At 42.1% G+C, this 15,804-nt stretch overlaps 1 protein-coding gene across 3 annotated transcripts in view; it reads left to right on the forward strand.

Annotated features, from left to right (window-relative positions):
- Positions 1–15,804, forward strand: part of wdfy4 (WDFY family member 4) — a 167,247-nt gene that overhangs the window by 65,156 nt on the left and 86,287 nt on the right. For all 3 annotated transcript variants that reach the window (XM_031835915.1, XM_031835916.1, XM_031835917.1), the window contains exons 25-36: positions 4,956–5,067; positions 7,015–7,205; positions 7,515–7,670; positions 8,228–8,301; positions 8,432–8,593; positions 8,744–8,832; positions 11,315–11,411; positions 11,531–11,733; positions 13,302–13,468; positions 13,722–13,847; positions 14,037–14,189; positions 14,296–14,421. In XM_031835915.1, the coding sequence (XP_031691775.1) occupies positions 4,956–5,067; positions 7,015–7,205; positions 7,515–7,670; positions 8,228–8,301; positions 8,432–8,593; positions 8,744–8,832; positions 11,315–11,411; positions 11,531–11,733; positions 13,302–13,468; positions 13,722–13,847; positions 14,037–14,189; positions 14,296–14,421 (1,656 nt within the window). The remainder of the gene's footprint in view (positions 1–4,955; positions 5,068–7,014; positions 7,206–7,514; positions 7,671–8,227; positions 8,302–8,431; positions 8,594–8,743; positions 8,833–11,314; positions 11,412–11,530; positions 11,734–13,301; positions 13,469–13,721; positions 13,848–14,036; positions 14,190–14,295; positions 14,422–15,804) is intronic.

Here is a 15,804-nt window from a genome sequence, read left to right on the forward strand (position 1 = left end):
GTTTGTCGTTATCTGACTGGTCGGTGTTGCCCAGATCTCCCCATCAGCCAAGAGGAGCAAGGCAATCAACGTTGGTCGCATGTCACGAGCCGTGGAAGCCGAGGCCTCCCACAAAGCAGTCTACACTCCCAACGAGAGGCCCCGTGAGGATACAAACAACGAATAGTTTCGCTGTCCTGGAGCCTGATCTTCCTGCACCTTCGATGCTGGGCGTGCCCATGTCTTCAGCCACAGTGCCTACTACTACGATTTCGTAGTCGATAAACTTTTGTCCCTGCTCTGTATCGAGCGGGGCTCCTCCATCTGTTGGAGGCCTGCACCAGGTGCCGGGAGCAACCGTTCCTGGTGCAAAAACAATGTCCTATCCTGGAGATCGAATAAATTACATTACTAAGCTGCTCTCGAATGTACTACGTCAGGACATGGAAATCGATTATATCGTAGTCCATGTGGGTTTAGTGACATTATGAAGGGCAGCTCTGAACAGTTGAAACTGGATTTTAAAGGGCTGATTGACTCTCTGCTAGACACTAACTTTTCTCTTCACAAATGGCTACGTGATTATTGCAGCTAAATGGGTGTACCTTTTGTTGACAATGTAGATACCTTTTGGAAACAAACAACACATTTTATAAGGAGGAAGGGATCCACCCTATCATTTGTGTTCCTGGATCCTTTCACAGCATTATAAGGCTGCGTTGAGACAATGACTTATCAATGACCCAAGCCCAGCTCAGCTAATCCCTACCATTGTGATGCAGAGTTGTCATAATGCTTCAGCAAATGTACATTACACCAAGGGCGTTGGTAGACACAATGTAAGTAACCAAATGTCCCTCTAACTGCTCTGAATGCCACTGCTGATCCTACAGCTATTGTATGCAGTAATCATGTGCCTACAAACCAGATGCATACTGTTAGCACTGAGGCGGTGTGCCCTAGGAGGACCATTGTGTGCAGCTCACCCTGCACTAACATAAATAACATGAGCATATCTACTTCTGCTAAGCCTCCCAGTAAATCAATACAAACAAGTAAGCATCCCAGAAGAAAAATGCTCAAAATAGCCCAAGTTAACATACAGTGGGGCAAAAAAGTTTCATCTTCAATGCCCTTGCTGATGGAAGGAGGTTTTCACAATCTCACGATACATGGCCCCATTCATTCTTTCCTTTACACGGATCAGTCGTCCTGGTCCCTTTGCAGAAAAACAGCCCCAAAGCATGATGTTTCCACCCCCATGTTTCACAGTAGGTATGGTGTTCTTTAGATGCAACTCAGCATTCTTTGTCCTCCAAACATGACGAGTTGAGCTTTTACCAAAAAGTTCTATTTTGGTTTCATCTGACCATATGACATTCTCCCAATCTTCTTCTGGATCATCCAAATGCTCTCTAGCAAACTTCAGACGGGCCTGGACATGTACTGGCATAAGCAGGGGGACAAGTCTGGCACTGCAGGATTTGAGTCCCTGGCGGCGTAGTGTGTTACTGATGGTAGGCTTTGTTACTTTGGTCCCAGCTCTCTGCAGGTCATTCACTAGGTCCCCCCGTGTGGTTCTGGGATTTTTGCTCACCGTTCTTGTGATCATTTTGACCCCACGGGGTGAGATCTTGCGTGGAGCCCCAGATCGAGGGAGATTATCAGTGGTCTTGTCACGCCCTGGTCTAAGTATTTTGTGTTTTTCTTCATGTATTGGGTCAGGCCAGGGTGTGGCATGGGGTTTTTGTATTGTGGTGTGTTTTGTCTTGGGGTTTTGGTGTGTATGTATTGGGATTGTAGCTAGTGGGGTTATCTAGCAAAGTCTATGGCTGTCTGGAGTGGTTCTCAATCAGAGGCAGGTGTTTATCGTTGTCTCTGATTGGGAACCATATTTAGGCAGCCATATTCTTTGAGTTTGTTGTGGGTGATTGTCCTTAGTGTCGTTGTTCCTATCTCTTTGTTTATTTACACAAGTATAGGCTGTTTTGGTTTTCGTTACGTTCTTTGTTTTGTAGTATTTTGTGTTTATTCGTGTTTCAAGTTATTCATTAAACATGGATCGCAATCTACACGCTGCATTTTGGTCCGACTATCCTTCACACCTAGAAAACCGTAACAGGTCTTGTATGTCTTCCATTTCCTAATAATTGTTCCCACAGTTGATTTCTTCAAACCATGCTGCTTACCTATTGCAGATTCAGTCTTCCCAGCCTGGTAATGGTCTACAATTTTGTTTCTGGTGTCCTTTGACAGCTCTTTGGTCTTGGCCATAGTGGAGTTTGGAGTGTGACTGTTTGAGGTTGTGGACAGGTGTCTTTTATACTGATAACAAGTTCAAACAGGTGCCATTAATACAGGTAATGAGTGGAGGACAGAGGAGCCTCTTAAAGAAGAAGTTACAGGTCTGTGAGAGCCAGAAATCTTGCTTGTTTGTAGGTGACCAAATACTTATTTTCCACCATAATTTGGAAATAAATTCATAAAAAATCCTACAATGTGATTTTCTGGATTTTTTTTCTTCTCATTTTGTCTGTCATAGTTGAAGTGTACCTATGATGAAAATTACAGGCCTCTCTCATCTTTTTAAGTGGGAGAACTTGCACAATTGGTGGCTGACTAAATACTTTTTTGCCCCACTGTATGTAGCTTAAGAAACAAGGTTCATGAAATCAATAATTTGATAGTAAAAGGTGACAGTCATAATATGACTATCTCACTTAGAGAATACCTTTGATGATACAGTGGTAGCAATACAAGGTTATACCATTTACAGAAAATATAGAAATGCCAATGGTGGAGGTGTTACTGTTTTATATTCAGAAACACATTCCTGTAAAGATTAGAGAGGATCTCATGATAAATACTGTTGAAGTAATATGGCTACAAGTTCATCTGCCTCACCTAAAGCCCATTCAAGTGCTAACAGTCAGTATCTGGATAACACGTGTTAAATACTTGATTATGTATGTGATGTCAACAGAGAGGTATGTTTAGCTGGGTGATTCAAATATTGACTGGTTTCCTCAAGCTGCCCACTCAAGAAAAAACTTCAAACTGTAACCAGTGCCTGCAACCTGGTTCAGGTTGTCAACCTACCAAGGTAGTTACAAATAGCACAGGAATGAAAGCATCAACATGTATTGATCACATCTTTACCAATGCTGCAGAAATTTGTTTGAAAGAAGTATCCATCCATCGGATGTAGTGATCACAATATAGTAGCCCTATCTAGGAAAACCAAAGTTCCAAAGGCCTAATATAGTGTATAAGAGATAATACAATATGTTTTGTAGCGATTCCTATGTTGACGAAAATAATATTTGTTGGTCTGTGGTGTGTAATGAGGAGCAAACAGACGCTGCACCTTGACACATTTATGAAATAGCTTATTCCAGTTACTAATAAGCATGTACCCATTAAGAAAATTACTGTAAAAACTGTTAAATCCCCTTGGATTGAAAATGAATTGAAAAATTGTTTGGTGGAGAAGGATAAGGCAAATGGAATGACAAATATGTTTCGCTGCACAATCATGTGACTAAACTGAATAAAAAGAACTACACTATGAAACAAAGATTAATTACATAAAGAATGATAGTAAAAAGCTTTGGAGCACCTTATATTAAATGTTGGGAAAAAGGCAAACTCAGCTCCATCATTCATTGAATCAGATGGCTCATTCATCACAAAACCAATGGATATTGCCAACAACTTTAATAATTTTTTCATTGGCAAGCGTAGCAAATTTAGGCCTGACATGGAACAAACGCTGACACTACACATCAAAGTATATCTGACCAAATTATGAAGACAAGCATTGTAATTATGAATTCCGTAAAGTGAGTGTGGAAGAGGTGAAAACATTATTGTTGTCTATCAACAATGACAAGCCAGCAGGGTCCAACTTGGATTGAAAATGACTGAGGATAATAGCGGACGATATTTCCACTCTTATTTGCCAGATTTTCAATGTAAGCCAACTAGAAATGGTGTGCCCCCAGGCTTGGAGAGTGGGTTAACTGCCTTGTTCAGGGGCAGAACGACAGATTTTTACCTTGTCAGCTCAGGAATTTGATCTTGCAACGTTCCGGTTACTAGTCAAACGCTCTAACCACTAGGCTACCTGCCCCCCAGGGTTAAGGTTTGTGCTTTGAGGTTCACAGACCAGGTGCCCTAAGCGTGCATAATCTGCAGCTGGATGCTTCCCTGTTGTTAATGGTTGTTTGGGGTATCTATTTGTGGTTGTTTTGCATTGCTTGTAGTTGTTTGTGATTGTTTGCGTTACCTGTTTGTGGTTGTTTGGGGTACCTGTTTGTGGTTGTTTATGGTGGTTTGTGCTTGTTTGGGGTGATTAGCAGGACCCCATATTTCTGATTTGGGGTTGTTTGGGGGTTATTTGAGGTACTTGTTTGGCGTTGGCATATGCATAGAATTATTAGAATGGGCTTGGAACCTCTAATGCTGGCAATTTGACTGATAAACTCATGAGTACACTCAAAATGGCAATCTTTTCCATGGTCATGTAGAACATTCATTCAAATTATGTTAACTGATGTGAAACAACAAATCACATCACGTATTGATGGGTACACTTCCTGCTTTCACTTACCTTCTTTGCTCCTATGGGTATACTCGCAATGGCCGCCAGTCCACCCATTATGCCATCATTGAATAGGACGCCAGTTCTATTCATTCTATTTCTATGGTTTGTGTTTGTTTGGGGTTGTTTGGAGTACCTATTTGTGGCTGTTTGGGGTATATATTTGTGGCTGTTTGGGGTATATATTTGTGGCTGTTTGGGGTATATGTTTGTGGTTGTTTGGGGATATTTGGGGTATCTGTTTGTGGTTGTTGATTAGTAGGACCGGGGAAGTCCTGACAATACCTGATCAGAAAATATAGGTCCCAGGGCTGTCTTGTCAGTACTGAGAGTGTAACAAATTGTATGTTGTCTCCTGTGTGTTCTGTTTCAGATGGGAATCACGTCCAGGGATAACTCCACCCCTGTGTTCCTGTCTCAAAACATCAGCCACCACCTGACTGGCACTGCACGCACCATAGGAGCTGCACTGGTTGGACACTTTGGTAAACAACCAACATTCATTCAAATTAATTTGGTGCACTTAACTGTTGTGGAAGACGTGTGAAATTGTATTTCTGTAAAGGGAAACTTTAGTATTCGGATCATATTATTTTCTAAGACTAACAAAATACACAGTGAACTTCTGTTTAACCCTTTACACTCGTGGCAATTCAGAGAAACACATCGTAATTTTGGTGCGTGAGTGCATTCAGGGGCGTGTGAATTGTTTTCACAATAAATAAACAAATAAGTAAATTATGTTCAGAACAACTCAAGGTATTACACAGTGGCTGTCAGTGCCGTTAAAGATGTGGAAGGACATTTTTTTTTCATGAGCATGGCCTTATTTGTATGAGAGCTTATTGAATGACTCTCTTTCATATTCCATTCGCCCAGTTCAATGTAACAGGAATGGGTTTAGGCTACTACATGATACTCAAATTTTCCCTATACCCATCATGAAGTTGCTATAACCTAGCCTATGAATGAAAGTTTACAACGTTGGTGCACACAGGTCGAGAGACAAATTTGAGGTGACAGACAGTGACTTTCAATATCGCCTTTTTCAACAGAATCAGCGGAATGAATACACCCATGATCAAGTGTAAACACAGTTCACTTTCATAGCAACCACGTTGTATTCCTTCTCGCATCTAAGAGCTTTCCTCCTCTTACATTTTCCCTTCGCTTTTGCACAACACATCAGCTGTATGTGACCAGGTGAATAAAACTTTCCAAGCCAAACCACTACACACAGCCTACATCGTTGTCATCCTATTAGCTAAGGTAACGTCTTAGTCAGCATAGACAATTGAGCTAATGCGTTAGTAAACCTTTGCTTCTCCTTCATTTTGGAAGTAATTAATTTGTTCAGAACTGTCCAGCTATTGTTTTTCACTCTCTTTGAGTCAGCTACTCACCACATTTTATACACTGCAGTGCTAGCTAGCTGTAGGTTATGCTTTCAGTACTATATTAATTCTCTGATCCTTTGATTGGGTGGACAACATGTCAGTTGATGCTGCAAGAGCTCTCCAGAAGTTCTCATAATTAGTGTGTAAGTCTATGGAAGGGGGTGAGAACCATGGACATCCTAGGTTTTGTATTGAAGTCAATGTACCCAGAGGAGGACAGAACCTAGCTTTCCTCCAGCAACACCATGGTGCTACCCTACGGAGTGCTGTTGAGGCTACTGTAAAACTTAAAAATAGTGTGTTTTAATCAATTATTTGGTGACGTGATTATATTTAGGTTAGTTTTATCTAAAAAGGATAATGTTTTACAATTGACATTTTTATGAAATTCACTGAGGAGGATGGTCCTCCCCTTCTTCCTCTGAGGATCCTCCACTGGTATGACTGCATGTCATATTGTAACTCTACATCATCTTGTAACTCTACATCGTGTAACTCTACATAAACGTTGACACTGTATATGACATGAGTTTTATGATTTGGAGATGTGAAGTATACCTTTGGACTCACAGGCGTTTGGCTTGCTTGTTTTACATCAAAGCGGTATTTATTATAATCCTCAACATCTCATCTTTCAAAATACATTGAGTCATCTTAATTTACAGCATTTTCCTCACTCAGACAACAAAACATTAGCAAAAGTTGACCAATTACCAGGATGGATGGGTGCAACGTCTGAATGAGGGAAATGCTGAAAATTAAGATGACTCGATGCAGTGTCAAGGTTAGAACGGTTATCCGTTAAAACACATACAGTGCTGTGAAGCGCAGAGCCAGAGCTCTGATGTTATTTTTCAGCCACTACGTTCATATTTTGTCACTTATTAGTACCCAAATCTGACATTTCCAACCCGTATACGGGTACGAGTGTAAAGAGTTAAGAAATGTAAGTGTGCTTTCATCAGAGGTCAATCTGTATGGTACTATTAACTGTTCACAGTATACGGTTTGAATGTGTGTTGTGGTGTCGGTCAGGAGTGCGGACGTTCGCTCCCAGCAGCGCAGGGGATAGCTTTCTGTACCTTGGTGGGCCGGCGGTGATCCTAAGCATGGTTGCTATGGCGGCAGACGATGGAGCGCTGTACGCAGCAGTGAAAGTTCTGCTGTCTGTGTTGGAGACAAGCCCTGCCATGGAGCGGGAGATGACACGCATCAACGGCTACAAGGTAGGTACAACCAAAACACCTGTCATTAAAGTCGTGTCCATTAGGCACCAAATGGAATAAAATGGACTGAAACGGTGTGATTAACTGGACTTCTCTTGCGAAATGTTTTGAAATGTTTTCCACTGCATCCCCTAATGAACACAACCCAGTCAGGTCTTTACGAAACGGAATGGATAGAATTATGGCACCTAATGACATACATATCTGTACAGCCCAAACTTATTGATGACATTTACATAAAAATTACATTAAAAAGCGGTTGCCTTGGAATGTTGACTCTGTTCCCCATCTCCTCCTCCCTGTCTCTAGCTCCTAGCATTCCTGCTGAAGATTAAGAGCAGTGTGTTGAGCAGTAGAACCTTTCAGCTGGTGCTGTCTCTGTCTGGTTCAGTGGACCACCTGGGATCTGGAGCCGCTTGTCTACACAACAGACCCGCCTTCAATGCTCTGCTCTGTGACCTGGAGGTAACATACTCCCGTCCGGCCCCACACCAACCCTACATTCCCAAATCAACTCCTAGAGCTGATACCTAGACACCTCCTGTTAGATATAGACTGGGTGTACAACATTTTAGGAACACCTGCTCTTTCCATGACATAGCTTTCACCGGGATTCACCTGGTCAGTCTATGATCCCTTATTGCTGTCACTTGCTAAATCCACTTCAATCAGTGTATATGAAGGGAAGAAGATGGGTTAAATATATTTTTTATGCCTTGTGACAATTGAGACATGGATTGTGTATGTGTGTTATTTTAAGGGTGAATGGGCAAGACAAAATATTTAAGTGCTTTTGAACGGGGTATGGAAGTAGGTGCCAGGTGCACCCATTTGAGTGTGTCAAGAACTGCAACGCTGCTTGGTTTTTCATGCTCAATAGTTTCCCGTGTGTATCAAGAATGGTCCACCACCCAAAGGACATCCAGCCTTTGACATCCAGGGGGGGGGGGGGGGGGGGGGGGGGGGGGGGCGCGCAACTCAATATTAGGAAGGTATTCTAACATTTGCCCCTTCCCTTGAAGGTGTGGAAGAACACTGCGGAAAGTCTGGACCTGTCAGTTCTCAATCACTTTGCTGAAATCCTGACATCATCAAGGTAGAGTATCTTCATGAGCCATCAAAACTAAATGTTGTGCTACCCTTGTTAAAATTACACACTTACTTTACTTCAACCACAAGTAAATTGAACAAGGAACTTTTGCACCTCCACCCACTCTTTCCCCCAGTGGTGACCATGGTAATGCAAAGGTCATGCATAACCTGGGTCTGGTGCCTAAACTGCTCTTCCTATTGGCTGACCCCATGGTGACCCCCAGGAAAGTAAAGGTTGCCACCTGTATCATCACTTGCCTGCTTAGAGGACACTTCACCTCCACCGACATACGCAGGTACACACACCTCTGTGTCACAGGCATATGCAGTACTTACATGTTTCGTTTTAGCGTTGTCTTTTATGGGACAGCCATTCATTCTTCTTATTGTGCTGTGTGTATGTCACTAGTATACTAAACCAGGTGTGTGTTTTCTATTTGTTCCAGACTTGGCCTCTTCCTGGTGTACACCGTGCCTCCCCCAAGTGTGAGTGAAAGCTCTGGACTCTCTGACACTCTTGATGAGGAAACCAAAGGTACAGCCCCACAAGTAGCCAATAGCTTTATTCCAGTCCAGCCTAATCTTGCGTGGACAGATGCACGTAACATAACTAGTGTCATAGTGTTTGTCAACAGACTGTGGGATGCGACGAAGAACAAGGAACTTGGTTCCAGCACACATTTTTTTCAGATAAATTCAGATTTTGCAGGTGTTTGCATCTTTGTAATTTCGGTAGGAAAGGGGACATTTGGCCCATAGACTTGTCTGTAACTTGCGAAGAGAGAGGTTGGAGCATCCACCCTGCTTCCACTCCTCGTTCTAGTATTGTCTAACACGTCTCACCCAGAACTTAATCGAGCATCTGACGACACATTTTAGTTCTGGTTTTCTAAGATTAAGTCCAGCCTAGCCTAACCCTAATCACATCCTTAACGCCCCCGCATAAATCGAATTAGCATAACAATAAAAAAATCCCTGTCAAAATCTGTCTGTTTAATTTAGAGATATCTGTTTTTTTGCAATCCACCACATCCACCGAGGTCAGCCTTCCGCATTTGCGGTGGAAGGTGGCAGAGCTACAGCAGTTTTTGTCAGACCAAGAGACATCCCGAAAATCGGTCTTCTCACAAAACGTCTGTAGTGTCCAAACGGTTTTGCCTACAAACTAATATGACCCCTCTATGGAAAGACAAACATGATGGTGTTCTATGTTTTACTCTACGACCGCCACAAGAGTCACGGGACTCGTCTGAAGTTGGTACCGCCGATTTGCCAAATTCTGTCTGTAGCGTCCGAACAGTTTAGGCTACACACTAATGTGACCCTGACATCGAAAGGTGAGACTCTCACAAACATGTTGGTTGTTTTGCTCTAGGGTGCCCACAAGCCTCACAAAACTTGTCTGAAAGTAGCCCAGTACCAGTTTTTTATATTTTTTATCTGGAAGTACAGTATACCCTTAGTATACAAAATATTAAGAACACCTGTTCATAGACTGGACAGGTAAATCCAGGTGAACACTGTGATCTCTTATTGATGTCACTTGTTAAATCCACTTCAATCAGTGCAGGTGAAGGGGAAGAGACAGGTTTTAAGAAGCATTGAGACAATTGAGACATGCTTTGTGAATGTGTGCCATTCAGAGGGTGAATGGGCAAGATATAATATTGAAGTGCCTTTGAACGGGGTATGGAAGTAGGTGCCAGACGCACCAGTTTGAGTGTGTCAAGAACTGCAATGTTGCTGAGTTTTTCATCTCACAGTTTCCCGTGTGTATCAAGAATGGTCCACCACCCAAAATACATCCAGCCAACTTGACATAAATGTGGGAAGCATTGGAGCCAGCATCCTTGTGGAACCTTGTATGATACCTTGTAGAGTGCATGCACCATCTAATTAAAGCTGTTCTGATATAAATTGGGGTGCAACTCAATATTAGCAGGGTGTTCCTGATGTTTTGTACGTCCAGTATATATGGAAGTACTTTAGTGACAAAAAAAGGGCTTAAATATGGGTAAAAAACACATAAATCATTTCCTGATCCTTGTTATATGTCTCAGATATCCAGTCAGTGTCCAGGTTATTAGGTACACCACCCCGTTCACAAAAATGGTTAGATCCTACAGACAGGGAGTCATGTGGCTGTGGCTTGCTATATAAAGCAGGCTGACAGTCAACGAGGCATTCAGTTACTGTTCGATTGAGTGTTAGAATGGGCAAAACAAATGACCTAAGTGACTTTGACCATGGTATGATCGTTGGTGCCAGGCGCGCCGTATGCAATACCTCAGAAATGGCAGGCCTCTTGGACTTTTCACACATGACAGTGTCTAGGGTTTAATGAGAATGGTGCGACAAACAAAAAACATCCCGTCAGTGGCAGCCCTGTGGGCGAAAACAGCTCGTTGATGAGCAATCAAAGGAGCTCAAGAATCGTGCAAGCTAGCAGGTGGGCCACAAAGAGACAAATAACAGCGCAGTACAACAGTGGTGTGCAGAACGGCATCTCGGAATGCAGAACTCGTCGGTCCTTGTCACGGATGGGCTATTGCAGCACCATCCTGCCTGGCCCCATCCTGCCTGGTGTCAACTGGTGGTGGTGTAATGGTGTGGGGAATGTTTCCTGACACACGTTTGGTCCCTTGATACCGATTGAGCAGCGTTTCCATTCCCTGAAGAATTCAGGCTGTTCTGGTGGCAAAGGGAGGTCCGACCTGGTTCTAGATGGTTGAACCTAATACACTGACCACTGAATGGAGGACAGACACAAAACTTACTTCCTTTGGATAAATGTTTTGACTGTGTTTTGCCATGTATGAATATGTTATTCAATGCATTTCTATGGGCTAATAGCAGTAAGACCAAATTCAACTATTTTTTTGTGTATCTTTTTTTATACTTACAGGGGACCTAAAATTCTAATTCAAATTGCTAAATGATCCATGGTATGGCCATCTTAAAACAATGCCATATATTAGCTTAGTAGAAACCCTAATTCTCTCCTCTCTCTCCTGTAGCTCAAAGTTTCAGTCCAGCCAGACTAGTGTGGGTCCGTAATCAACTGCTGTCTTCTCTCTGTGACCTCATCAGCTCAGACAGTCTTCTCACTGCAGAGTGAGTACCTGCAGGGTCAAACCGCTCACGATCGGGTTAACATGGGTTTCAATGGAACTACTGCATTTTTAACATGTTTGATCTACTGTGTGTGTGTGTGTGTGTGTGTCCACCTGCAGTGAGCAGAAAGAGCTGATCCAGACACTGGGCAGTGATTGGTTCCTGCTGTTCCTGCAGCCCCGCCTCCACTCTTCCACCCTGTGCCTAGGGCTCCGCCTACTCACACTCCTCCTGGCCAATCAGAGCGAGCGGAACAGCTTCAGAGAGGGCGTGTTCCCAGGCACCCTAGTAGAGAGCCTGGATGAACCCTCTGTTGTCATAGGTATGATATACTTTTGTTTAGATACTGTATGTTTTATAGTTCATTAACATGATTTGTATTATGTTTCATAAACATAAACATGTTAATTATTTTGACCCAGTCTTTCATTCTATTCATTCCACGTTGCAATGTTAAAGAAATCATTGGCATGTAGCTAGCTAGCTAGCAGAGGTTCAATGATGACGAGAGACAAGAACTTCAATAAATAGGCCTAATGATTTAATAAATAATTATACTGAACAAAAATATAAACTCAACATGTAAAGTGTTGGTTTCATATTTCATGAACTGAAATAAAAGATCCCCACATTTTTCCATAGGGGCAAAAAGCTTATTTCTCTCAAATGTTTTTTCAAATTTGTTTACATCCCTGTTAGTGATTTTTTTTCTTCCTTTGCCAAGATTATCCATCCACCTGACAGGTGTTCAATAAGCTGATTAAACAGCATGATCATTACACAGGTGCAACTTGTGTTGGGGACAGTGAAAGGCCACTCTTTTGAGGGAGTGTGCAATTGGCATGATGACTGCAGGAATGTCCACCAGAGCTGTTGCGAGAGAATTGAATGTACATTTCTCTAACATAAGCTGCCACCAACTTCGTTTTAGAGTATTTGTCAGTATGTCCAACTGACCTCACAACCGCAGACCTCATGTAACCACGCCAGCCCAGGACCTTCACATCTGGCTTCTTCACCTGCAGTATCATCTAAGACCACCCAGACACTTGATGAACTGAGGAGTATTTCTAATAAAGCCCTTTGGTGTGGAGAAACTAATTCTAATTGTCAGGGCCTGGCTCCCAAGTAGGTGGGAGCGCTCCTGCCCAGTCATGTGAAATCCATAGACTATGGACTAATGCATTTAATTAAATTGACTGTTTTCTTATATGAACATTGACTGTTTTCTTATATGAACTGTTACTCAGTAAAATCTTTGAAATTGTTGAATGTTGCATTTATATTTTTGTTCAGTATATAACTAGGCAACAATAACTTAATGATTTGATGAATAATGTATAAATAGGCAACAACCAGCTGATTGTCAAGTCAATAATATAGTTATGGAGGATAGCTAGGCTAAAGGCAAGCTAACACACAGTAACATCAAGCAGCTGAAATGACTGCAAACTATGTGCACTTTTGTTTCTTTTACCTTTATCGCCATTTTTTTTGTTTATATCCTTTATAATGATCCTGATAACTGAATTTGACTTGCTCAGAGAAGCTGTTAGTCACGCAAGTGGGTGAGTGGATGTTAACAGGAATTACCTGTGGATTGCGGGTATTGTGGTGCTATAACTCCCTGCTATCAACCAATCAGCATCCAGGATCCAAACAACCCGTTTTCTAATTGTTTATATTACATGAGTAGATATGCAAAGAAGTTTATACTCTCATCGTGTCGACTGTGTAGACTTACACTCTAATCAATGGCTTGTTGTTTTGTGTACTACCCTCCAACCGAACGTATTGTAAAACACCTTAAATACCCACCGGAGTCTGGCACCGGTGGTGTATTCTTTCCTTTAATGTATTGTATGGTATTTGTCTTTGTGTGTCTCTTAGACAACCTGAGAGCTTATGAGTGGTCCTATGAGTGTCAGAGTGTCACCTGCGCAGGCTTCGACGTGCTGCAAAGGCTTCTGGTCCGCCAGGCTCACCTGCCTCAGGTGTACGGAGCGCTGGCCGCTCTACTGCTGGGGAAGAGAGGAGGAGAAACACCTGACGGACAGGTAACATGACACTAACTGACCTGGATATAAAGTAGTTAAAGTACATTAAAGTGACTTAAGTTATATTGAAGTGACATGGCAAGATATTAGGAGCATTTTAATAGGGCTCCTACCACTCCTGTTATTTTGCACAATTCAATTCTCATGATTAACTGTAAAGTAAATCAAACAAAGCTAAATCTATTTTGGCATCCATGAGATGATTCCTGTGTTGGACTTTAAAAGTGTATGTCCTCTGTGGTCTCCTCTGTAGCTGGATCTGGATGAAGTTCTGCAGGCAGTGATTGACAGCACAGAGTACACAAACTCTGCTCCCTTACAGCTGTGTTCCAAGTCTGCAGCCATGCTACTGGAGCTGGTCAAGGCCATCATCACACAGGTGAGACAACTGGGTTCAAAACATAACACAGAAGTTGTTTTACATTCTCACTCTGAGACAATTGCGCTAATGTAGTCTCAAAGCACTTAACATTGTAAATGGTTACTATTAATGGCATCAGTTTGAACTTACTATACACCCTTCCTCAATCTAAATACTGTCCTGTTTGTTGTCGCTCTCCATGTATAGCGGTCATCTGCCGCTGATGCATCTTGGGAGTTGCAGTTTCCCGGCAGTGTGATGCAGTTCCTCTGTCTGGTACACAATCACCGCCCCCGAGACCCACTATGGACGTCTCCAGAGTTTCTACACACGCTCGCCAGCACTGTGTTTCCCCCTGAGGTGTGTGTGTCTTTCTCCTCCTCTACTTCATCTTCCTTTTGTAGTGGCATCAGACCTATGATGGGGGTTTTGATAAATAGTGAAATTCTTGCTCTCATCTCCTCAGAGTGAAGAGGAGGTGTGTCAGCCAACCAGGAAGCAGGTGTGTGACTTCATCCGTATCCTCTTAATGGACAGCCTGCTCAACGTGCCTGCCAAAGAACACACACACCCCCTACTGCTGCTACTGGAGGTATATATACACACACACACACACACACACACACACACACACACACACACACACACACGCGGGTGAGGTTAATAAACGACTGTATTCCCCTGTTTTATCCAGGATGTGCCGCTCTTGGCACAGTTATAAGACAGAGAGGGAGTGTATTCATTGAGTACCTTAGCATGCACACTAATAATTCAATATTAACCTATCAAGCGCGGAACCCCTCGACAACATTCCCCTGAAAAGGCAGCGAGCGAAATTAAAAAATATTTTTTCGAAATATGTAACTTTCACACATTAACAAGTCCAATACATCAAATGAAAGATAAACATCTTGTTAATCTACCCATCGTTTCCGATTTCAAAAATGCTTTACAGCTAAAGCACAACATATGATTATGTTAGATCACCGCCAAGTCGAAAAACACAGCCATTTTTCCAGCCAAAGATAGGAGTCACAAAATGCAGTAATATAGATACAATTAATCACTAACCTTTGATCTTCATCAGATGACACTCATAGGACATAATGTTACACAATACATGTATGTATTGTTCGATAATGTGAATATTTATATCCAAAAATCTCAGTTTACATTGGCACCTTATGTGCAGTAATGTTTTGTTTCCAAAACATCTGGTGATTTTGCAGAAATACTCATAATAAACATTGATAAAAGATACTAGTGTTATTCACAGAATTAAAGATAGACTTCTCCTTAATCTCTCTGGGACATGTGGGACGCTAGCGTCCCACCTGGCCAAAAGCCAGGGAAAATGCTGAGCGCCAAATTCAAATAAATTACTATAAAAATCTAACTTTCATTAAATCACACATGCAAGATAGCAAATAAAAGCTACACTTGTTGTGAATCCAGCCAACATGTCAGATTTCAAAAAGGCTTTTCGGCGAATGCAAACGATGCTATTATCTGAGGATAGCACCTCCGTAAACAAAGAGAGAAACCATATTTCAACCCTGCAGGCGCGACACAAAACACAAAAATAAAAATATAATTCATGCCTTACCTTTGATGAGCTTCTTTTGTTGGTACTCCAATATGTCCCATAAACATCACAAATGGTCCTTTTGTTCGATTAATTCCGTCGATATATATCCAAAATGTCCATTTATTTGGTGCGTTTGATCCAGATGAACACCGGTTCCAACTTGCTCAACGTGACGACATAATATCTCAAAGTTACCTGTAAACTTTGCCAAAACTTTTCAAACTACTTTTGTAATACAACTTTAGGTATTTTCTAACGTAAATAATCGATAAAATTGAAGACGGGATGATCTGTGTTCAATACAGGAAGTAAACAATCTGAAGCATGGTTTCTGGTCACGCGCCTCTATCTAACAGTACACTTCAAGTGACCCTCGTTCAAGATGGC

The sequence above is a fragment of the Oncorhynchus kisutch genome, linkage group LG11 (genome assembly GCF_002021735.2).
Source record: "Oncorhynchus kisutch isolate 150728-3 linkage group LG11, Okis_V2, whole genome shotgun sequence".
Classification (NCBI taxonomy): Eukaryota; Metazoa; Chordata; class Actinopteri; order Salmoniformes; family Salmonidae; genus Oncorhynchus; species Oncorhynchus kisutch.